The following is a 24634-nucleotide window of genomic DNA, read 5'->3' as shown; positions in this document are numbered from 1 at the left end:
TTTGAGCCTCAGGACAAACATATAACTATTACCTGGTATTGTCAAGCTTTCCTGACTTTCTCACCTCGTTGCTACAACACAATGATCTTTCCTTAAAAGGAAAGATGAAGTCATTGAACACAGGCAATGTACATTCATAAAGTTGACATTTTCTATAGAAAAAACTGTGGTAACCATTGAGAAGATAAGGACAATGATGGCCTCCCTGTCTGCGTGATGTACTGGATCATCAATGAGCCCTGGACCAAAGCACTGGACCATTGGTGAGAAGACTAGGGTCCTAGTTCCAACTCTATTTCTATTAGCTTTGTAACCTGAACAAACAACCCATCTTATTAGCACTTCATTTTCTCATCTGGAACATGTATATAACATGCATCCTCATTGCAATATGGCATGAATGATAATTAAATATATACACATTCACTGGTAACCTTGAAGATAATTAGATTTGGGCATTTTTTTCTTGAATGCAAATGAAATTAGCAATATAGTAATTGCTTGTTGACAAACATAGTAAGGTTTACTTGTCTCACTATTAACTTAAATATTTCAAACTTGTCGTGCTTTTCCCATTAAAAAAAAAATTACCCCCACTATAGAAGCTAAAATGATCATTGAATAGAAACATGGAAAGGAAAGTATACTGATATTTACTATCTACCTGTGCTACAGCGTATCAGATGCTATGTAGCAAATGAAATTTTATGTAATCATACTGAAATATACAGAGTTCATAGTATAATGCATATTTTGCAGATAAGAAAACTGAGTCTCAGAGGGGTTCAAACCTGTCTTCATAAATTCTAAAGTTGGGATTTTTGAATATAGTCTCTGTGACTCAAAAAAGTCCTCACCCTTTCCAACTATACTCAACACTGACCATTAGTAAATTTTCTTATTAGAAGAGAATTCAATCTTCTAAATTTAAGATCAGAACACCGCTTAACCTTACAACATACATGGAGCTTGAGAAAAATTTGCTTGGGAACAAACTTTCCAAAGTTTGAGTATCTTCAGGGAACTTCCTCAAAGTTAAAAAAAAAAAAAAAACTTTGAAACAGCTTCCTGTGGAAATCAAGTCTGTTTTTCACCCATCTATAATAAATGAGACAGTCTTAGATTATTTGAGTGAGTGTAAAGTACAAACAAAGTGTCTCTGAAGTATGTTATTTAAAACCTAATTTTCGAACACATAAACAAAACCTTCTGCTGGGCCTACTACTTCCAGGTATTGAGGAAATAAAACCAGCTTCTTAAAGCCATGGCAAATAAGGTGAATTCTGATCCTGGGAGATGTCCTAAGAATTCTTCAAATATATGATTATTCAAATTTTTGAATTGTAAAAATGAAGTTTTTATAGAACTGTTTTCACTATATCCTGAGCAGAAAGAAGTGAAATGTAAGTCAATAGAGCTGAAGCCATGGCCTAGGGTGACTGCAAAAGACTTAAATGATTATGGCAGGGCCATTCAGTCTTTCATCTCCCTAGGGGGTTTAGGTTTACTTCTGTTTTGCTGCCAGTAGAAAAGTCGAATGCTCCTGTAATTCCATCCATATAAAAGAGAAGCAGAAAAAAAACCTTAGGTGTTGCCCCTTTTCCCTAACTAGTGGAGGTAAAATTTTATCTGTCTCAGTTCTCTCTTATTCCCTAATTACTACCTCTCATTAGAATGGAAGTGAAGGTGGGAAATTTTATCTTATCCAAATATTTTCCTCTGAGATTCTACCTTCTAAAAAAAGAAAAACCCCAAAGTTCTACCTTCTGAAACCAAAATAGGAATCAATTGTGACAAAGACAGAACATATGTATATACATTCAATGGGTTTTGCTCAGAAAAAAGTCACAACTCAAAAACTTTCTAAATAAATAATTTTACTGTCTCAAGCTGCCACTCTGACTGATGGTTCATAAAACACATCTCACCTAATTACTTCTGTCTGATGCCCTCACAATTCAAGAATATATATCACAGAAGGAAACTAGATTGAAACTTTCAATTCTAAACATTATAGTGGAGTCAAGTCTTGCTGGTTTAAAAAACTGTTGGATACATTTTTATTAAAGTGTTTGAAGACCACTAGAATCATTATGGTTTCAATGTTTAAAGACATTTATTTTCCTGAGCATGGAAATTTGGACACACTTTTTTGTTGTTGCTGCTTGCTTTAACATAGGCAAAGCCTTTTGAAATCAATCTGTAAACTAGAGATTTTTTGGATTGTACAATTCAAATTTGTGGCTATCTTACCATTCCAGTGGATGTGGCTGTGTCTTTTTATTCATGAACTGAAATTGTTCAAATACATTTAAAAGAGACCAGTATTGGGTCAGGACTGAGCCAGGATTTCCCACAGGATTTGCCACACCATAAAATTCATGCATCAGTGACTGAATCCCAGGAGTAGTAGATGGGAAGAGCTGAGAACACAAAATATCAGCATAAGTTATGGAAAACAAATTATAATGTAGTATTACTATGAACAGCCTTATACTTAGTCATTTATTTAAAAAGTCAGATATTTGTTAAAAATCCATTGGTCAGTACCATAAATTAGTTTTCTGTGAAGTTGTTGATGTAAATGCCACTTTTTATAAGAAACTAATTTTGTTGATGATCATATTTCCAAATAGGGTGAGTTTTTTTTTTCTTTTCATTGAATATAAGCAGATTTCTCTTTCCTGTTACAGATACCAGAAGACACCTGAATAACAGAGTTAGGCAGCAGGAAGAACGAGAGAGCCTCTTGGGTTACAAATGAATTATGTCAGAGTGAGAAATATTAATCTTCCCCCTTTCCCCCGCAAATAAAAATCTGTGGTTATCTCCTTTCTACTGTGAGAACCAGGAAATTGGAATTTTCTCTTTCTCTTGCAAAATAATTATTTAGTTCTTCCTCAAGTTATGGTGAGAAATGTTCTCCATAGTAACAGTATCTAAAGTTATAAATTCCTGAAGAGCGAGGCCAGATCCCTTTTATTATCTTTTTATAGTATTTAGTCAAATTGTTGTGAATGTAATACTTATATGTTTAAAATAGTTAAAATGATATTGTGCCAACTCAATTATCTTTGGGGAAATTAGCTGTGAATCCTCCAAAATTTGGGACCAAATTAGAAAAAGGAGTATCAAACACTCATTAATTAACTTAGTAAGTTGATTAAACTCATACAAGTAGTGTATGTATGTATATACATATATATATATGTAGTGTATGTATGTATATACATATATATGTATATACACACATATACTTTTTACAAGTAAGATAAATACTTGAGTGAAACATCAGGATAATAATAAATGATTAATGATTAAGAACGCTATTTCAAAAAGATATTTCATATGAACAAATCTTAGGTGGAAAAATACAAATTCATTTTAGTCTATATAACTATCAGAACTGGGAAGAAAACAAGTATTAAACATGCATTTCACATTCAATAAATTATCCTTTGATACTAACCAAGGAATTAACAAAATACATAGAAGATAAAATGAATGCCTTTTTTAAAAGATGTAAGCCAGTAAAAGTTATAATTATTTACATTTTCTTTCTTTGAAGTTTGATATAGAGTTATAAGAAATTAAGGTTTAGGCAGTCTTCTAAAATATTATTTTCAACTCTATATGATTTTACAAAAACAAAAAAGGGTATAATAAGCAGAAATAACAAGGGTATAATAAGCAAAAATAACTTTTGGTTGCATGTAAATGTTCTGAAGCTAAAAGTAAAACTTCTTCAGAAAAATGTTGGCATTTTCCCCTTGAGAACTGTCAAATTCTGGCAGCTATGCTAATCCCATGTTCTTTTACCTTTAAAAAGTCACATATTGTTTGCAAACTCTTAAAGTAATGCATATAAATCTTGCTCATTTTGCTACTTAGATCTCTGAAAAGAGCAAAGTCGCTTATAAAGATTTCTATTTCTTAAAGAAATACTTAATCTAGTTTGATGTCAAAATCAGGTAGCTTACAGTGATCTACTCTAATCCCAGTCACCAAGAAAGAATCAAATGTCACTTTTGCTTTACCAGTTGGAATTGTCCCAGACTTCCAAGTTCCTTTATGAAAGTCATAATTGAGTTAATTTCTTCTAAGGATAGACACTGATTTAGTTCCTTTTGATAGTTTTCACCCTGTATTGGTAGGGGGAAAGAACTTAAGCAATTGTTAAAAAGTCAAACCATGTTCAACCCAATTACCTCCCATTTCATCAACCAATCAAATTTTGAGTTCTATAAACAACTGAGTTAATTAATGTTAAATAATACATAGCAACTTCAACTTGTCACAGTGATGTCTGAATATAAGAAAGCTTCATATCTGACAGGGAGGACCTGGATAAAATAGCTCAATGATGCTTTGGTAGTGAGGCTGGGGAGATGCTAGCGGGTTATAAAAATCAATCCATGTTATTTTGAAGCACTCTGCTCTATTCATTGGCATTTGCCCAAACATGACAATAGATGTGAATGCTTAAAAAAAAATAGCATTATAATTCAAGTCCTCTGACGTCAACCTGGAGCACTCACTGCTATTCTAGACTGCCTCCAAAGAGTTCTAACATTTCTTTTAAAGTATACTATAATACATGTAATGAACCTGCACATGTACCCTCTGAACTTATAAGATAAAAGAAAAAATTAAAAAATAAAAAAGTATTCTGTAGCATACAATACATATTATTCATAATATCCACAAACATTTCGTAATCCCAGCACTTTGGGAGGCTGAGGCAGGCAGATCACGAGGTCAGGAGTTCAAGACCAGCTTGGCCAACATGATGAAACCCCGTTTCTAATAAAAATACAAAAATTAGCTGGGTTTGGTGGTGCATGCCTGTAGTCCCAGCTACTTGGGAGGCTGAGGCAACAGAATCTCTTGAACCCAGGAGGCGGAGGTTGCAGTGAGCCAAGATCGTGCCACTGCACTCCCGCCTGGGTGACAGAGCAAGACTCTCATCTCAAAAAAAAAAAAAAGAAAGAAAGAAAGAAAGAAAGAAAGAAAGAAAGAGGAAAAAAACAAAAAAAATAAGAAATTATGAACACTATACTTAATTTTCAACCCATAATTTTATCATAATCAGTCACTTACATACTCAGTTGACATAAAAATAATCTTAGTCCAGAGGTCAGAAAAAATGAAGAAGTGTGATATAATAGATACCAATTAATTTGAAGTGAATTATCAAGTTGCTGAATTGCACAATAAGGAGAATGACACCTTCTAAGGAATGACTTGAAAAAATATTTATCAGTACACAAATATGCACTTACCTTGAAAACATCTGATCTATAAAGTCTCTGAAATATCTCAGAAAATATGGAAAGTGATGATTCATTACGGAAGAGAAAATTGAAAGTGTCATTTAAAAGGAATTCTTCCGTATTTTGGTCCTCAAAATCCATATTATCATTATCTTGAAAATTTAAATGCTCGTGTACCTTTGAAAGAACAAAAGCACAGCAAATATTTTTCATCGATTTACTTTTAAGACAATGGAATTACTTCTAAGACATGATTTATTTCCTGTTGGATTATAGATCAGAACTGACATCTAGTGGTCTTTTTGGAAGTCAACAGTTTTATAAATGTGAGTAATGTTTTTTTAAAGATACAATTTAAAGACACAATTATTTAACGTACAGTATAAGAAAATTAACTAATATAAAGTCACATTAGTTTATCTCGATACCCTTTATAGCTGAAGAATATGCTTTCATGGAAGATAATACATAACATTTCTTTCTGAACAACAGATTTTAAAAAGCATAATACAAACTATTAGGTATGCATGCAAAATAATGAAAAAATGAGTATTTAAAAGTGTCAGTTAATTAAGTTTTAAATTTTTATGGAGAAATCTTGGAATTATTTAACCAAATGTATAAGCCATCTATAATGTAATTGGTTTACCGGAATAATAGTTTGAGGACATAGAAATGTTATACAAAGCTATATTCTAGTTATACATAATTTTATTTTCCCCTTCTTCCTTTTTTCCCACCCTGTATTCCAAGGTAGAACTTTCTATAGACTAATTTAATAAATTATTTTTTATGTTTTTGCCTCCTAAGGGCTATGTTAGAGGGAAAAAAAATATGTTGGGGGAGATAATATGAATGAGTGTATTTAATTTGAGAGGAAGGAAAAGAATCAAAATGGGCAAAAACACTTCATTCTACACATATCTATATCAGAAAAAAAAATTCAAAAATTCCCATGGTTTTTTTAAACTAAATATAAACCAATTTTAAACTAAATATCTATATGTAAAAAATAAAAGTTATCTTTTTATACCCTCATGTGAATACGCCAGATAATCTGTTACTTTCTATTATCTACACATCCTCTTTTTTCCTTTAATGCATACTTGACTTCATACCACATTTATTTCACAAATAGTACTTGAACCATAGAAAAATTCATGTTTATTTTACAGAGACACATAGGCAGGATTGGACTCATAGATTCTCCACATACTATTTAATTGTCTGAACCACAGTGAATATAAGCCTACAGTACTTTTGCAAATTGCTATTTATTGATTGGTTACTATGAATGAAAACAACAACAACAACACACACACACTGATCTCTCACCACAAGGTAGAAGTTCACATGAGGCCTTTGGCATACTGACCTGGAGCACTACAGGGTACATGAAACTGCCATAACCAATATCAAAAGTTAGAAGTTGAAAGCAGAATCTGCATCTAAAATGAAAACACAAGGTACCATAAAAGTAAAGATACATGCACATGGATGTTTATTAATGCACTATTTATAACAGCAAAACTTGGAACCAACCCAAATGCCCATCAATGATAGACTGGATAAAGAAAATGTGGCACATATACACCATGGAATACTATGCAGCCATAAAAAAGGATGAGTTCAAGTACTTTGCAGGGACATAGATGAAGCTGGAAACCATCATTCTCAGCAAGCTAACCCAGGAACAAAAAACCAAACGTTGCATGTTCTCACTCATAAATGGTAATTGAACAATGAGAACACATGGACACAGGGAGAGGAACATCACACACTGGGGCCTGTTGGGGGTTGGGGGGCAAGGAGAGGGAAAGCATTAGGACAAATACCTGATGCATGCAGGGCTTAAAACCTAGATGATGGATTGATAGGTGCAGCAAACCACCATGGCATATGTATACCTATGTGACAAACCTGTACATTCTGCACATATATCCCAGAACTTAAAGTAAAATAATAATAATAAAAACTATATTCTATTGCTACATTTACTCTTATTTGGTGTCCTATTAATAATCACTATTGTTAATTTTCAATATGTCTACTAATTAAAAAAAGCAGTGGCTTGGATAATGTAAAATTACATGTGATAAATTTTTGGATTTGGATTCTGTTTTATTTCTTATAGAAAATAAAAATATACCTAAATATTCATAACACATTAAACTAAGCAATAAAGTTAATCCATGGAAACCTAAATACGAAGAAGAAAACTCTCCTACTCCTACATGCTAGGTACTTATTCACATATAAATTATGATAAGGTTTAAATTGATGTGCTTCCCCCACTTTTTGACATACTAGATTTAACATTTCCTTAGAACAAAGGCAATAAGTTATAGTCAAGTAAACAGATATGGGAATAGAAGTTACTGAATTTTCTTAATAAAGTTCTTCATTTTCTCCTCTGCATTATGAAATCAGTGGGATATTTGAGAATGAAATTTATTATGTATAAGTAAAATTATACCTAGTCAATGCCAAGTATCTATGATAGAAAGAGTTGCACTTGAAAAGGAGGCTGCAATTAAAAGATTAACTTTGAAAATGTGTACTTTACTTCTTGTTACCACTATTTAGATACTACTGAGTCTGTCACATGTTCTAAAGTTTTAGGATCTATAAATATGGCCACATATGTTTAGAAGATCATATTTGTATATTGACATAACATTTTCCAAGTACCACCTACTTATGATAATTAAGATACATTTCCACCAAAAATTTTTAAAAGATAGGTTTCTTTCTTTCTTTTCTTTTTTTTAAATTAAAATTTGTTTTTTACCTATGGAAGGTCTTTGGTCCCAGAGTAGATGTTTCACTGAATACTTCAGCCGCTAGCAGGAGTTTGCCAATTGCTTCCTTCATAATATCGAAAGCCTGTTGAGGTGAACTGGCTCTCAGGAATGTCTCAAAAAACGTTTGCAGCTGTGAACAAAGTAAAGGATTCACGTGTTAAAACAATAGCCTCAGTTTGTCTATCATTTTCAAGGTGACCAATTTGAAGGATTGTTCTAGGTTATCTCTACTTGTCACACCCAAACCCCACCCCCACCTAATCAGTAAGTTTGGTAATCTAAGATACAGGTATATTGAAAGAGAAAGGTTTAAATGTCTTGTAATTTAAATTTCTTTAGAAATGCCTACTCCATTTTATTTTCCTCATTTCACAGCATCTAATCATGGAAAATGCAAGTCTTGTCATCAGAACTCCAAAGTTTCATTTGTAACTCTACTAACTAGGTGAGCTGGGCTTGCCATCCACTGCTCAGAATCTTTGTGTCCTTCTCTTTAAATTGGGATTAATATCTACCAACAAGAGAGATGTGAAGCCAAATTAGAAGAAAATGTATTTGAAAGTCATGTTAAAGTATGAAATTCAAATGTTAGTTTTTTATTATTATCAATTTTGGGGGCATATTAGAACAAAAATAAATATATCAAAGTTGCTTCTTCCTCATGCCATTATTCTGTGCAAGATCTAGCCAACCAGAGAAGACTCTGAGAGAATCCCAGTGTCCTGTTAATGTTTTAATTCTTAATTATTTCATGTGATAGGGCAGTATTACAAAAAAGGGGGAATGAAGCTCTATTGTGTCATCTTAAAAACACAATTGTTAGTATCACAAATAGCTGTTTTTATTTGCTTAAATATTAAAATGATAAAAACAAAACTACCTCTTGAGGATGCTTCATATCAAAGTTCAAGTGAATATTTTTTAAAAATATAAAACAAATCTCATATTGATTCATAAACTTTCTCTGGATAAACATACTCTTTTAAAGATGAAGAACAAAAAATATTTTTTGAAAAAACATGCAGCAGGTATTCTATTAATGTTTTTTGGAAAAACAGACTAAATCTATCCAGACTACACAGGATTGCAAAGTGAAAAACTTTTGTTGCTATGATAAAGAAGGACAAATATTGGCCTGGATTGCCTGTGGAAAAACGGTAAATGTGTCTTCTCAATGCATAAGCAAAATTCCCCCAAGATAAACAAATACTGGCTTCATAAACTTTCCAGTTGAAAACAGAAACCTAATAAGATTACACATAGAGACCCTAAGAATGCATCATTAGTATTTGGCAATTGGGATGTTTTTCCATTTTACTAAGGAAAATAAATGTAATAATTGTATGATTGAAAGAAAACAAATTATTGCTAACACTAAAAATGTTAACACCCTTGATTCAAAGCAGAGTAACATTATGTTTTTCCAAGTAAAAGTAACTCATCATATTTCATTCCTTTCACCATATTATGTAGAAAGGTTTGTGTGTGACATTGTTGCATTTTTCTATTTCAATGTTACCTGAATATCACAGAGGTTAAGGTTAATAATATATGAAAGTTGAAAATGTCTATGTAGCATATGAGATAAGATAAATTATAAGATTATATCTCCATAAGGAAGAATAATTAGCAAATTAATGTCTTAGGGTTGCACTTATTTCTCTAAAATGAAAATGATTATTTCTTAATTTCTTAATGTAACAGTGAGCATTTAAATATGGGATGCCATTCAATTCAACTTTTAGAGAACGGTAGCCTTTAGAAAGCCCTGTATTCTGTGCTTTGGGAGACAAGTTGCATAGTACATAGGTATTACCTCTACAGACTCTAGAGGTAAAAAGGTCCAGGTTCAACTTTGGTTTTGTGCCAAAGTTGTGAGACTTTGTGGGATTAATAACAGTGCCTACTTTATAGAGGTATCCTTGAGATTAAATGACAGAATGTATATAAGGAATTCCACCACCCAGCACATCTGTATTCAGTACATGTCAGCTCCTTTTATTTTTTATTAATTAAAACAAGACGGCCGGGCATGGTGGCTCACGCCTATAATCCCAGCACTTTGGCAGGCCAAGGCGGGTGGATCACCTGAGATCAGGAGTTCGAGACCAGCCTGGCCAACATGGTGAAACCTCATCTCTACTAAAAATACAAAAATTAGCTGGGAATGGTGGCACACATCTGTAATCCCAGCTACTTGGGAGGCTGAGGCAGGAGAATCACTTGAACCAGGGAGGCAGATGCTGTAGTGATCCGAGATCACACCAATGCACTGCAGCCTGGGTGACAGAGCGAGACTCTGTCTCAAAAAAAAAAAAAAAAAATCCAGATGAGTGTGATTTCTTCTTTTTAATTCATTCAGTATAGTGGCAAGCAAACTACATATGCTAGAAATGAAAGTAGAATCATGCGAGTGCTTCATATGAATTTTTAAAAAATCATAAACTTTCAAAGTCTCCAAAAGAAGGCACAACTTTTATCAGTTCTTGTAACTAACTCACTTAGACTAACTAAGTGAACCACTTTTTTGAGTGTCTGGTTACACTGCAATTTGTTACTCTAATTGTATTTCCTTGGTCAAATTACATGAGTTCTGTGAGTCTCAGTGCAGAATGACAGAACTATGCTCAATCATCTCACAAGACAATGACAAATCTGAAATTATTTGATGTTAATTCCATTCAAATGCCACCAGAACCTGAACAATTTCACCCATGCACTTTCTTAACTCACAAATACCTGAAGGAGCACCTTCACCTTTCCTCCTAATTTAAAACAGTCAAGCCATTAACTCATATATTAAGGAGACTTCTTCCTCTCCTTATCAACACTTCCAATCAATATTTTTCAATTAAATAAATGTGAGAATATAAGTTTGCAAGGAAATCGGTATATTGGCAATAAAATAAATATGAATAAAAGAACATCTTGTAACTTTTAACATGACATGTAACTATTTTATAAACTATAAATTTTCTTCCTTCAGTGTAAATTTTAGTGCAAAATAAATTATATAGAAAATGACCTCGTAAGATCATGGTCGTAAAACCAGTCAGCTAATGCATCATCATTTGTTTGTACCTGTGTAAAATTCAAGCAATAACTAGTAAGGTATTTACATTTTTACAACATTGATCCATTCAAGCAACTTATTCAGATACAAGTGGATGGACTTAAATTTTCAATTAATTAAAAATGGAAGGACAAGAGCAACAGAATGCACTTAAAAGTATATAGAAAAACTTGGATCATGTCTGATATCTTTCCCAAGGTGTCCTTGTTATCTACTTCATTCCACCACATATTTTACAACTCCTCCCATGTTATGTTCTGGGTTCCGCCTCATTATTTCTCTCCATCCTCCCATAAGACTTGCTTGAGTGAATTGATCTCAATGTCAACACATGTCATTTGTTCTGTGTTAAACTTGCCAACCTTCTTGTCTGCTCTTTCTGCTAGACTGTGAGGTTTTTTGTTTTTGTTTTTGTTTTTGTTTTTGTTTTTTTTTTAGGTCAGGAACTGTCCTATTTTATCTTCTGGATTCCAGTGCCTAATGCTAAGTAGGTATTCAGTAAATACTGTTGAATAAACAAACCTATGACATTACAGAAACCACAGATACCTTGATAAGAGAAACACCTTACTGTAGTTTCTGGGTAACATCACTTTCCTCAGGACGGCATGCTTATCTCTTGCTCCCATCTCATGAGAGAGGGAGAATATAAATTTTTCTGGTGTCTTGTAATAAAACCTTTGAAGACTAGAAGCCTACAGCTGTTTGAGAGAATTTTAGAGATCAGAAAATTTAATCTATGAGTTAGAATGGAGGATGAAAGATTTACCAATATTAGGGTTTTTCAAAGTAATGTTCTTGAATGAGAAACCAGAGCAGAACGTCATGTTTAACAGCATTGTACCATACTAAAGTATACCAGGGTTTCTCTTGATGTTACTATGTGTCAAAGAACTTTTCACCTCTTCTCAGGTTAAAGAATATTGGTACTTAAGTCAGATGAGGGAATGTTGGTACTTAAGGTCATTTTGCACCAGCATCATATTAAAAAGATGCTCGATATCACTAATCATTAGGGAAATGGAAATTAGAACCACAGTGAGATATTACTTCACACCCATTAGGATGGTGACTAACAAAAACAAAACAGAAAATAATCATTGGTGAGGATATTAAGAGACTGGAATCCTTGTGCTTTGATGGTGGAAAAGTAACATGGTGCAGCCACTTGAATAGCAATTTGGTGGTTCCTGAAAAAATTACAAATAGAACTACCATACAATCCAGCAATTCCACTTCTGGGTATACAGTCAGCATAATTCAAAGCAGAGTCTCAAAGACATATTTACACACCCATGTTCATAATAGCATTATCGACATTTGAAGGCAACCCAAACGTGCATCAGTAGATGAAGGGATAAACAAAATGTAGTATAGGCCTACAACAAATATTATTCAGCCTTAAAAAGGAAAGAAATTGTGACACATACTACAACATGAATGACCCTTGACAATATTCGCTAAGTGAAATAATCCAGTCATGAAGACATTGGATTATTCCACTTATGTGAGGTATCTAGTGTAGTCAAATGCATAAAAACAGAAAGTAGAATGTGGTTGCTGGGGGCTGGGAGGAGGTGGAAATGGGGACATGTTTACTGGGTATATAATTTCAGTTGTGCAAAAAGTTCTAGAGATTGGTTGCACAGTAGTGTAAAAATACTCAATGCTACTAAAGTATACACTTAGAAAGGATTATGATACATTTCACGTTACATGTATATGACTACAATTCAAACTTTTAAAAATAACTTTTTTAATAGAGACTGTGTTAGCCAGGATGGTGTCGATCTCCTGACCTCGTGACCCGCCCGCCTCGGCCTCCCAAAGTGCTGGGATTACAGGCATGAGCCACCGCGCCCGGCCAAAACTCTTAAAATGAATCTGAAGTAACCCAAATACCTCAGAATTTCATCCTAATATTTTTATATATGAAAATCTTTGGGGCCGGGCGCAGTGGCTCACGTCTGTAATCTCAGCACTTTAGGAGGCCGAGGCGGGCGGATCACGAGGTCAGGAGTTGGAGATTAGCCTGACCAACATGGTGAAACCCCGTTTCCACTAAGGCAAGAGAATCACTTGAACCCGGGAGGCGGAGCTTGCAGTGAGTCAAGATTGTGCCACTGCACTCCAGCCTGAGCGACAGCGAGACTCCATTTCAAAAAAAAAAAATCTTTTTTAGATTGTCCTATATTTCTCAATAAAGTTTGTAAATTTAAACTTTAGAATTTCAGTGACCGTATGGCTCTAAGTTAAAAAAAAAAAAGTTCTTCCAAATAGTTAAAATTATTGGTCGTACATAATTAGTCAGAACAAGAGAAATACATTACAAATCATATTAAATAATTTATAGCATAAAAAGTAAAATTGTATTGGAAATACAGCTCTGATTTGTCTGAATATATGTCCCCACCAAATATCATGTTGAATTGTAATCCTCAGTGTTACAGGTGGGGCGTGTTGAGAAGTGTTTGGGTCATGGGGGCAGATCCCTCATGGCTTGGTGCTGTTCTTGTCATTGTGAATGAGTTCTCAGGAGATCTAGTTTTTAAAGTGCGGTGCCTCCTGGCCAACCCCTCTTGCTACTGTTTTCACCATGTGAGATGCCTGGTCCTCCTTTGCCTTCTCTTATCAGTAAAAGCTTCTTATGTCCTCTCCAGAAGCTGAGCAGATGCCTGCACCATACTTCCTGTCCAACCTGCAGGACGGTGAGCCAATTAAACCTCTTTTCTTTATAAACTACACAGTCTCAGATACTCACAGCAACACAAGAATGACCTAATGCAATCTCTCAGATAGATATGGTTTTTTTTTTTTTTTTTTTTTTTTTTTAGACAGAGTCTTGCTCTGTAGCCAGGCTGGAGTACAGTGGCGTGATCTCAGCTCACTGCAACCTCTGACTCCCTGGTTCAAGTGATTCTCCTGCCTCAGCCTCCCAAGTAGCCGGGATTACAGGCATGCACCACCATGCCCAGCTAATTTTTGTATTTTCAGTAGAGACAGGTTTCACCATGTTGGCCAGGCTGTTCTCGAACTCCTGACCTCATGATCCACCTGCCTCAGCCTCCCAAAGTGCTGGGATTACAGGTGTGAGCCACTGCACCCAGCCAGTTTCTTTTTATTCAATTAATTCATATATCCATTAAAAGAATGCCACTTAATGCTAGAACAAGAAGAGTTCAGCATCAGTATTATTTTAAATATAAGCACAAAGAAAATTTGTTCACATAAATACACAGACGTGGATGGAAGGGTTTAGTTATAGCAACATGGCTCAGTTCTTTCAACTCCCTCCAAGGTATATGTTAAAAATTACATAGTGGTTTATCATGAAATATTCAATCTTGTTAAAAACAAAGAACTGAAAGCAACCTAAATTGTGAAGGATTTGTTACCTAGTGATTAGCATTCTTCACTTGCTCTAAAGAACAACATAGTTAAATTTGTCTGTTTATTTTTTTTTGGCAAATGTTTTTTCACCTTTGAGTAACCATCATTATAATATCAGAGCTAGCAAAAGCTGGGCCTTTCTTCTGAAGAGCAGAAGGATGTATAAAAAGAATGGGAAAGAACAACCTGCTTTAGAGGTATCTTTTCAGCAAGATCAAACTTTAGAAAGTTTGAATGTATGATCCATATGAAAGGTGAAGTTCTGGGCAGTGACTCTCTCAAAATTGTCCATGTGCCTGTGAGCCCCTCGGGGAGTCATCAGGGATCCCCAAAGGCATATGACACCCAGCTCTGGATATGGCTGCCTGCCTCCACTCCAAAATGCATCTGAGAGAGCTGTGGCTAAAAATGAAGTGCTAGTGAACATCCTGGACCCTTGGAAAAGGAAGGTGATTTAGAAGGAAAAAAATCAGATTTTTAACAATAGAAGAAAAAGAGAAAAAAAGATTAGAGAAATGGAGAAAAATGACTAAATTACAAACCTAAGTAGTGATATAATTTTTTAATTTAATGCACATGTTGTATTTGAATATAATTTGGCCAGGTGTGGTGGCTCATGCCTGTAATCCCAGCACTTTGGGAGGCCAAGGCAGGTGGATCACCTGAGGTCATTAGTTCAAGACAAGCCTGGCCAATATGGCAAAACCCCATCTCAACTAAAAATACAAAAAGTAGCCTGGCATGGTGGTACTCATCTGTAATCCCAGCTACTCGAGAGGCTGGGGCGGGAGAATCATTTGAACTCGGGAGGCAGAGGTTGCAGTGAGCTGAGATCATGCCACTGCACTCCAGCCTGGATGACAGAGCGAGACTCCATCTCAAACATACATACATACATATATATATATATATATATATATATATATATATATATATATATATATATATATAATGTGTGTATATATATATAAAATGTGTATATATAATGTGTATATACATAATGTGTGTATATATATATAAAATGTGTCTACATATGTGTATATATATGTGTGTATATATGTGTGTATATACATATAATTGTGTGTGTGTGTATATATATAATGTGTGTGTGTGTATACATATATATAGAGAGAGAGAGAGAGAGAGAGAGAGTTTCTATGTTGTATTTAATAATAATCACTACCCTTAGCCAAGCTGACACTATGTGGCAGACACTGTGCATTTTACATGCACTGCTTTGTTTGTATTCATAGCAATGCTATGAAGATGGTACTCATCATTCTCATTTTATAGATGAAGAAACTTGGGGTTAAGAATGCAAGGTACACGCCTAAGGTTATACAGCTGGGGGCAACCAATATGGGTATTGAAGCCAATCTGCTTTGCTACAAAGCCCCAGCATTACTTCTGCCTTTGTGTTTTTGATCATATTAGGTTTAGGACTATGGATGGACCCTGAAATCCAGAAGAATGAATCATCTGTACTTTTACTTTCATCTAAAACATGTTCAAAACTGTCACAATTCTCAAGCAGATGCCTTTACACCCACACAATTAACAACTCAACAACTTGAGAATTTATGTAGCCTAATTACCTTTTGGAAAAACTAAGAATATTTCTTTGTAACTTAAATCAAATTGCCTAGATCAAGAAAAAAATTCATGTTAACTCAAATGATTTAAGAATATAAATACTCTCATCATTTGTTTTAGTTCACTGAAAATTGGCTTGCTTTAGTGTAAATCACAGAAAACCAAATTGGCTGAACCTAAACTAGGATACTTTTACTCATTCCTTGGAATTATATTAAAAACTCCAAAATTTAAATAAGTTTTCTGTTTCCAGTGACATCTATAATTTTACTCATTCGTACTTCTTAACAGCCCTAAACTTTATAGCATATATTAAACTTGGAAATTCAGAATGTAGATTCTATACAATTTAATCAGTTTCATAGCTGAAAACTTTAAACTCTCCCACAAGCATATAAGGGAATTGTTCAGAAGCAGAGTACAGAAATACAAAGGGCTGTGAATAGAATAAAAATTTAATTATTTGCTTTGAACGACAGACCCTTGATTGCATTATATTCAACCTTCTTAGAAAACTGGCAGGTTTTCTTTATTATCGCTTCTGGAATTTCTCAGTGGGATATAAAGGAGCAGAGAGATTTAACAGCAAAGAGCAAAAGCTAAAGTTGTAAAGATTTTATCATTGAACTCTCTATGTATATGCCTGCTCATTTTCTTTATATGAATGCCATTGTTCGAGCAGGTCACAACTATTTCTATTAAAGTTAAAACCAAGCCTTCTTTGAACTTCCAATAAAATAAGGTCTGACAGCTTATTTGAAAACAATCCATCTTTTATTAATTATCTTGACTAGAAGATGGCATTGAAATCCGGTAATATTTGTACTAAGTAATACTTGTTACAGGCAGTACAAAAATCTGCAAATAAGGATTCATTTGGCAGAAAGATACCTATCTCACATCTCTAAATACTCTCAAATGAGTAAGAAAGTAAAAAGGGAAAATGTTTTCAATTTATATTCTGGATATTTTATGCAGAGTATCTATTTTAGGTCTTATTAAGTTTCCTGGTCAATCACAAAAGAAAAGGAAATGTATTCATTATTAAAAAAATCAGTTCTGGTTGTACAATAAAGAACATGATAGAGCAATTTGCCCTAACTTTTAAGTGGCTGTAGTGTTAAAGTCTTTTGAATCCATAGGAAATTTATGACAGCTCTCTGCTGTTTTCTCACACCTTTCTCATGTCAGTTACCTTACACCTCTCTCACACCAAACAATATTTCATTCTTTTACATGGGCTATTTTCAATTATGCTTAATTATGCATAATTTAAAAGTTCATGATTTAGCATCTGATCAAATATAATGCTACATAGCCCAAATCCATGTCATCTCCATGTGCCCTGAGTACTGACTACTGACTTCCCTGCCCTCAATTATTTTTTCCATTGCCACCAGTCATCATCTTTATGAAGGCCAGTTCCAATCATGTCAGTCCCCTGCTCATAAAGAACAGAAGTCCCCAACATTTACAAAAGGATATGAATCAATTGTAGCTGAACTTATCTTGAACATTCCAAGTCAGCATATAAAACCATAAGGTGCTAATTCATTCACGCTTGAAGGACATAACAATTAATCAACAGACGATTATGCATGCACATACGTTTATGCACACAGTAAACAGTAGAAGTACCTTTATCCTTTTTACTACAAAAGTGCATTATTTTTATATGAGAACTCAAAAAGTGATACACCCAATACTTAAACTTTTTTAAAAAAATAAAAAAGAATTAAACCTGTGTTCCTTTGTCAATCTTTTGACATATGGCCAAGGCCTTTGACTATGGGTGAACTAATTGGAATTGCAAGTCATCTAACTTACAGAAACTTTACCCATAGGCATGGACTTAACTGCAATTAGACCAAGAACACAAAGACACTTGCAAAGAAATCCCAGGGCAGAATCATTCTAGGTTTTACAGCTTCCCCCTCAATTTTGAAAGTTTTTATACCCACATTTAATTCATCTGAAATGTTTTAACTCAATTGTCCTATATTGATGATGTTATAAATATTCAGCCTGCTTTTACAGAAGCAAGTCTGTCTCTTTTTGCACTTACAGTTCATCAGTTCATGAAGGTAGGCATAGAACTCAAGGGTGTAAGGGACAAACTTGAAGGTAGCATCCTTGCCTCAGGCATTGGGCTCTTGGGTTCAGCAGTCAATAAGCTTTATGGGGGGAATGCAGAGCAGTACTATAAGCTGTCAGTGGTAACTAAGAGAGATTTTAGTCACTGGAGATCTGAGTCCCAATCCTAACCACATTTATTAGTTCTGTCCTCTTCACTAAATCATGAATCTGTACTTCCTCATCCATAGAGTGGATATAAACATCAATCTATCTCCTGGGTTTCTTAAAAGTTTCAAATAAGGCCGGGCGTGGTGGCTCATGCCTGTAATCCCAGCACTTTGGGAGGCTGAGGCAGGTGGATGACGAGGTCAGGAGGTCGAGACCATTCTGGCTAACATGGTGAAAGGCCGTCTCTACAAAAAAATACAAAAAACTTTGCCAGGCATGGTGGTGCGCGTCTATAGTCCCGGCTACTCGGGAGGCTGAGGCAAGAGAATCACTTGAACATAGGAGGTGGAGGTTGCAGTGAGCCGAGATCGTGCAACTGCACTCAAGCCTGGGCGACAGAAAGAGGTTCTGTCTCAAAGAAAAAAAAAAGTTTCAAATAAGACTATATTTGAGAATACATTCAGAAGTGTAAAATGACAGTAGTGTCACTTTACATTTTACATTCCATGAAATTCAAGCTCCTCAGCTTTCGTCTCCAGTATATCTTCATCTGGTCTAACCTACTCCACAAATCCTGTGTCTCTTTCTCTTCCTTCCTTCCTTCCCCATCCCTCTCACCTCAGTCCACCCTAGGATTCTCCCTTCTCTTACGGACATTCAAATTCTGGCCAAATAAGGCAGTTTATAGTTCCAAGACTATAACCTATGTTTTCACCTGCATGATTCATGCTGTCTTGGCAAAGCAAATGTAAACATCCCTCTTCATTTTTAAAGAAACCCTACTCATTCTTCCAAGCCCAGCTAAAATACCATCCATTCTATGAAACCTATTCACTTTCTCCAGCCTGAATAATTCTCTCCTACTCTTCACTGTCTCTGCAACTCTGAGTCATGCCTTGCATTCTGCCCTGTATTAGAGTTATTTATAAATATATAACTCTCCCCCACTGGAGGGTTCTTTGAAAGCAAGAACCAATATTTCTCTTTGAGTCTTTCTTCACATGGCCCAGCACATAGTAGGGATTCCCAAACAGTTCTGGAGTACAACTGAGTTGAATTAGCTGTGAATGATTACTGAAATATTCAATATTGCTTTTCCTTGAGTTGTTTTGGCTCCATGATCATATGAACAAACTTATATATGCAAGAAGATATAGATTAAATGCATGAATTTTCAACCCATTTATTGTGGGTGAAATTATACTGTTTCTATACCTTACTTAATGAAGGACATATAACCATTATAAACTTACTTCTCTTTTAGTCGAGAAGTCATCAGTCAAGATACTCGTCCCCACTTCCCACTTCTCGTTTTCCCTTGCCCCCAATTTAAATATTTCCCTATTCTCACATTTAAATTACATCCTGCCAAACCTGCTGGTAATCTGCCCTAACATGAAAGTATTTCATTAGTGTGGCAGTTTGCAAAAAAATGGTCACAAATTCTTCCTATCCCAGTATGCACACCCCTTTGCAGTGTGACTTTGCAGCTTCTCACATCCAGTGGTGGAGTCTATTTTTTCACCCCTTTAATCTTGGCTTATTCATGTGATGTTCTTTGGCCAATGAGATATTTAGCAAATGTGATGTAAACTCCTTTTGCTTTTTAGGACTTCTGTAACAAATTGCTACAAACTTCACAATTTAAAACTAGAGAAATTTATTCTCTTGCAGTTTTAGAGGCTAGAAGTCCAAAAATCAAGATGTCCACATGGCCACGTTCCCTCTTATAGCTGTTAGGGACAATTCATTCATTGCCTCTTTCTGCTTCTGGTGGTTGTTGGCATTCCTTGGCTTGTGGGTGCAAAACTCTAATGTCTGTCTTCATCTTCACATGAGTGAAGATGTGAAGATGTGTCTTCTCCTTTGTGTGTCTTCTCTTCTGTGTCAAATCTCTCTCTTTCTCTTATAATGACATGCACAGGGCCTATCTGGATAATTTAGGAAGATCTCATGTTGATATCTTTAATTTAATTACATCTGCCAAGGCCCTTTGTCCAAACAAGGTAATATTCACTGGTTCTGGAGGTTAGGATATGGACATATCCTTATGGGGGCAGCCATTTGATCTACAAGCAAAAACTTTGAAAGGACTTGGCCTTTTCAAGTGGCTTTGTTCTCTTGCAATTCTTAAGAATCCTGAAACTGCCACTGTGTAGCGGAACATTAGGTGGACTACAAGACGATGACAGGCACATGGCCAAGTCATCCCAATGGCCCTAGCTGATACTCAGCCAATATCTAGGAGTGTGAGTGAAGGCAGGCTAGACTGCCCAGCCACGCTTAGCCACCATCTGCCTATAGAGATGAGCAGAGCTGGTCCAGACAATTTATGGAACCATGAGAAATAATAAATGTTTATTTGAAGTCACTAAGTTTGGAGATGATTTGCTCTGCAAAAGCTGACTGATTCAATTTGCCTTTTATCATTGTTTAAATTTTGTCTTCATTTCTCCTCTTTTTGAAATGGAGCCTGCATCTCCTTCTCACACCTCTCATATGGAGAAGGTGATCTAAGAATCTCATGTGTTTTTTCTTTTTTATTTTCAGTGCTTAGAATGCAACTTAAGCCTTGCTGATTCTGATTTATTTGTTTCAAACTTCTCTAACTTCACTCTGGCTTCCATCCCAAACATTGAATAGATTGAACCCTTTTTAGGGTGGGCATTTTCCTAAGCATGTTCTCACCTTCTCATCTGAATACATCACACTGGACCACTCTACTATCCTTCAAAAGATTAGACTTGTGATTTGAGGCACCATCTATTTGAAAATAACCCGATTTTATGGTGGCTGAGAAACAGGCACCTCTGCCAAGGCTGTTTTTATAGCAATGGGTACCTGGAGCTGTGGGAACCTCCCTGTCACACCAGGATGGGCAAATAGCTACAGTTATTCTTCTGTTCATTTAGAAGTGGTAGGATACTTCTGTTGGAAATAGGGGTTACAGTGACTGGGGAGAAGAAAGGCAGAGAGAGGAAGTGAATGGAAAAGGAATCACCAAATTGTCCAGGAGAAAAATTTTCTGGTAGGGCCTTCAGTCAGGTTACAGAGCAAACAAGGGCTGAGAAGAGGTAGATGAGTAAGAACCAGCCTCAACAGGTAAGCTGCTGTATGAACAGGAACCTGTGTGCCTCTCCACCTCCTCATTTCACATTTCTCTTTCCCATTCCTCCTCCTGACCGGTTGCTCCCCCATCTGATCTCTCAGTCAATGGCACCACCATTCAAATAATGGCTGAAGAGTCATCCTTGAACCCTCTCTCTTTAGCCTCTCACACCCCAACACCAATTCTTGTTTCTACCTTCAAAACATATCCACATTTCTCCTTTTTTAGACTACCATCTCACCAACCTAGATCAAGCCACCATGCTCCTCATCTGGACCCCTGAATGGCCTTGCAACTGGTTTCTCTGCCTCTGTTCACAATTCTCTTCAATCTGTTCTCCACACAGCAGCAGAATGGGTTTAAAAAGTAAATCAGATTATGATAGCCTCCTGTTCACTATCTTTTAGAGGCATCCCTTTGCCCATAGGGAAAAAATTCAATTTCTTACCTTTCCTGACTCCTGTGTGATTGGGCTCTTGCCTTTCTCTCAATCTCTCTACCACTCACCCTGTGTTCAACATGTTACACAGTCAGTGGTTGTGGCATTCTGTGAATATGTGAAGACTCTCCTACCTTTGGAATTATCCTTTTGCTGGGAGTATTTCACTGTCATCTCTTGAAATGGCACTTAGTCTCATCACAGAATTATAGCTCAGATATCACCTATTCAGAGCAATCTTTCTACCTCTCATAAAGTGGGCAGACCAGTTAGTTCCTAGTCAACATCCATCCTGTTCACTTCATTCTTAGATATATTAAATACCTGTAACTATCTGAATTTCTTTATATGTGTATAATTAATTATCTGTTTTTCATCTGTCATTCCATACAAGAATAAACTTTACAAAGGCAGGGACTTTGCCTTGTTTCCTGCTATGCTACTGGAGCCCAACATAACATCTAGCATAAAAGAGGTAGCCGGTAAATACTTGTAGCAGGAATCAAAAGGCTAATTTAACTCATAGGAAAACCATCCCTATTTTATAGACATGGAAAGTGGTCCATAGATGTAAGCAGATTTGTCTAAGGTCATAGAGTTTGTACAAGGACTTTCTTACTGCACACCGATCCCCAGACCTGTAGAAGTATGGCTTGGGATTTTTCTTTTCTTTCCTGCATATCCAGTGCTATAGATCTAATGCTGGTGATTTATTTCTCTCTCCTTTAAAGTAAAAATGCAATTGGATATTTGCTTATTACTCAGCATGAAAGGATGTAATAATCATCCTATTCATGTTTTAAAATCACATTTCTTTAACAGTAACTCCTTGAAGGCATGAAAATGAAATATATTTCCTTAGCATAATGTTTTTCTTCTGTGACTTCTGAGTTTAAAGTAATGATTTCTCTGTGTGTGATTTGAACAAATATGCTTCATGTAGATAATCTGAATAATCAAGCACATAGAAAAATTATTATACCTTTCAAATATATCTGAAAAAATTTCTAGTAGAAGTTATTCAGAAGTTATTCTACTAGAAATTTCTACCAAAGCATCAGTTTGGAACAGTATGTTTTTTAAACAGATTGATGAGGCTATGGTACCTGGAACTGTTAGATTCCGGAAAACTAGAGACCAAATACGAAGAAGCTGATGTAGAGGGGAAACAATAGTGCATATGAATACGGATATATATGTAAATAAAGGGATGCTTGGAATTTCCTCTCCTGTTTGAAGTCCCTTTGTCTAAATTTTAAAGACTTGCTTCATTGAGCTTCTAAGAACTGCTTTTACAGGCTAGGAATAGGGAGTGAAAGGACAAATTGTTTTGAGACAAAGAAGACAGAGTGATGTGTATAGGAATGCTCTGTGTCAGTCAGTGAGGCAATGAGAGAATGACCGCCCTATAGGCAGACGCTCCATAGAGATCTAACAAAAGCAATGAAATACATCTTTATGTTGCAGAAGGTAGAGAATACAAAATATATCTGAAGAGTCCTGGGAGAGAATCCATTTCTGCTGCCTCAGTAGCACTCAGAGAAATAAAACACAAATTTTCAGTTCTATATCATAATATCAGGTCATTTAGATAATTTAAAGGAATTCCAGTTAACAGCAGATTTGAGGCTCAGGTTGTAATCCAATAGAAGTAACACAAAAGATTCATGGGTACAGTAGTGCAGTCTTACATGTTAACTATAAAATGCCAGCTCTAACTGTATAGTAATTTTAAAACTGGTATTGTGTAGTAAGTTTAAAACTAAGTGTTGCAAAATCTTTTTTGTTGTTGTTGTTTTTCCAAGGAAAAAAGTTTAGGTCTTAATTTTTGGGCAATGGGACAGAGTGGTGTTTTTGAGCTTGTGGTGACTGGCTTAGACTAGAGTTTTATGGAAATCAGTCCAACATCCCTGACATATTTTGTATGATCTACACATAAGACAGTATAGCATGTTTATAAGTCATTTCTTCTAAGTCAATATTCCATATTCCATAAAAGTATCCTATATTTGTGTACTTTGCATATTTATACCACTCTCAAGTAAATACCTTGAGGAGAAAGAGCTCTAGAAAATATCATTGAATTTCCTTATATAAAAAAAACATTAAAAAATGTACATTTCTTCACTTAAATATATACTCACAAGTTTATGACTAATAGGCTTAACTTTTCCATAGAAAAAAATTAAGATTATTATATTTTATGATATGAATTTGAGCTGGAAGAATGAATTTTCTTAACATATAGTCATCTGAGGGATACCATTCTTTAATAGCACTGCATATTAAATTTTACAAAGTGTTCTTAAGTGAAAAAACAATGTCCAGTGGCTGGCAAATGCTGAAATCATTCCAAATAATTGTGTGGCCTAGGTAATTTAAATTGTAGTGAGGAATTATCATCATTCACAATCTACTTAAAAGCATAGCTTTCTTACTGTAAGTATGGGTTATAAAATAACTTTTTTAAAATAAATATGTTTAATCCAATGGGGGAAAAATGTTCCATGCTTTGCTAAGCATTTTTGCCTTTTTTCTTCTTGCCATTGGACAGCTCAGACTATTTGCACAATAGCAAAAAAGACCACTTGGGGGCAATACAGTAATTGTTTTGCTCCATCTCACAGCTATGTAGGCTTCGTTAGTGAAAAAAGATTGCTGTTTCTTCTAAATTTGAAACCACATTTTAATATATGGAAGGAAAAAGGC

The 24634-nt window shown here is 35.2% G+C and overlaps 1 protein-coding gene across 2 annotated transcripts in view; it reads right to left on the bottom strand.

The window, feature by feature from the left end:
* Positions 1–24634, bottom strand: part of CPED1 (cadherin like and PC-esterase domain containing 1) — a 312286-nt gene that overhangs the window by 168353 nt on the left and 119299 nt on the right. For both annotated transcript variants that reach the window (XM_063708746.1, XM_063708747.1), the window contains 5 exons: positions 8065–8207; positions 6649–6721; positions 5283–5450; positions 4038–4142; positions 2254–2423 (listed from right to left, as the gene is read on the bottom strand). In XM_063708746.1, coding sequence (XP_063564816.1) covers positions 2254–2423; positions 4038–4142; positions 5283–5450; positions 6649–6721; positions 8065–8207 — 659 coding nt within the window. The remainder of the gene's footprint in view (positions 1–2253; positions 2424–4037; positions 4143–5282; positions 5451–6648; positions 6722–8064; positions 8208–24634) is intronic.

This window comes from Gorilla gorilla, chromosome 6 (genome assembly GCF_029281585.2).
Source record: "Gorilla gorilla gorilla isolate KB3781 chromosome 6, NHGRI_mGorGor1-v2.1_pri, whole genome shotgun sequence".
Classification (NCBI taxonomy): domain Eukaryota; kingdom Metazoa; phylum Chordata; class Mammalia; order Primates; family Hominidae; genus Gorilla; species Gorilla gorilla.
This window is presented reverse-complemented; position numbering and strand designations above follow the sequence as displayed.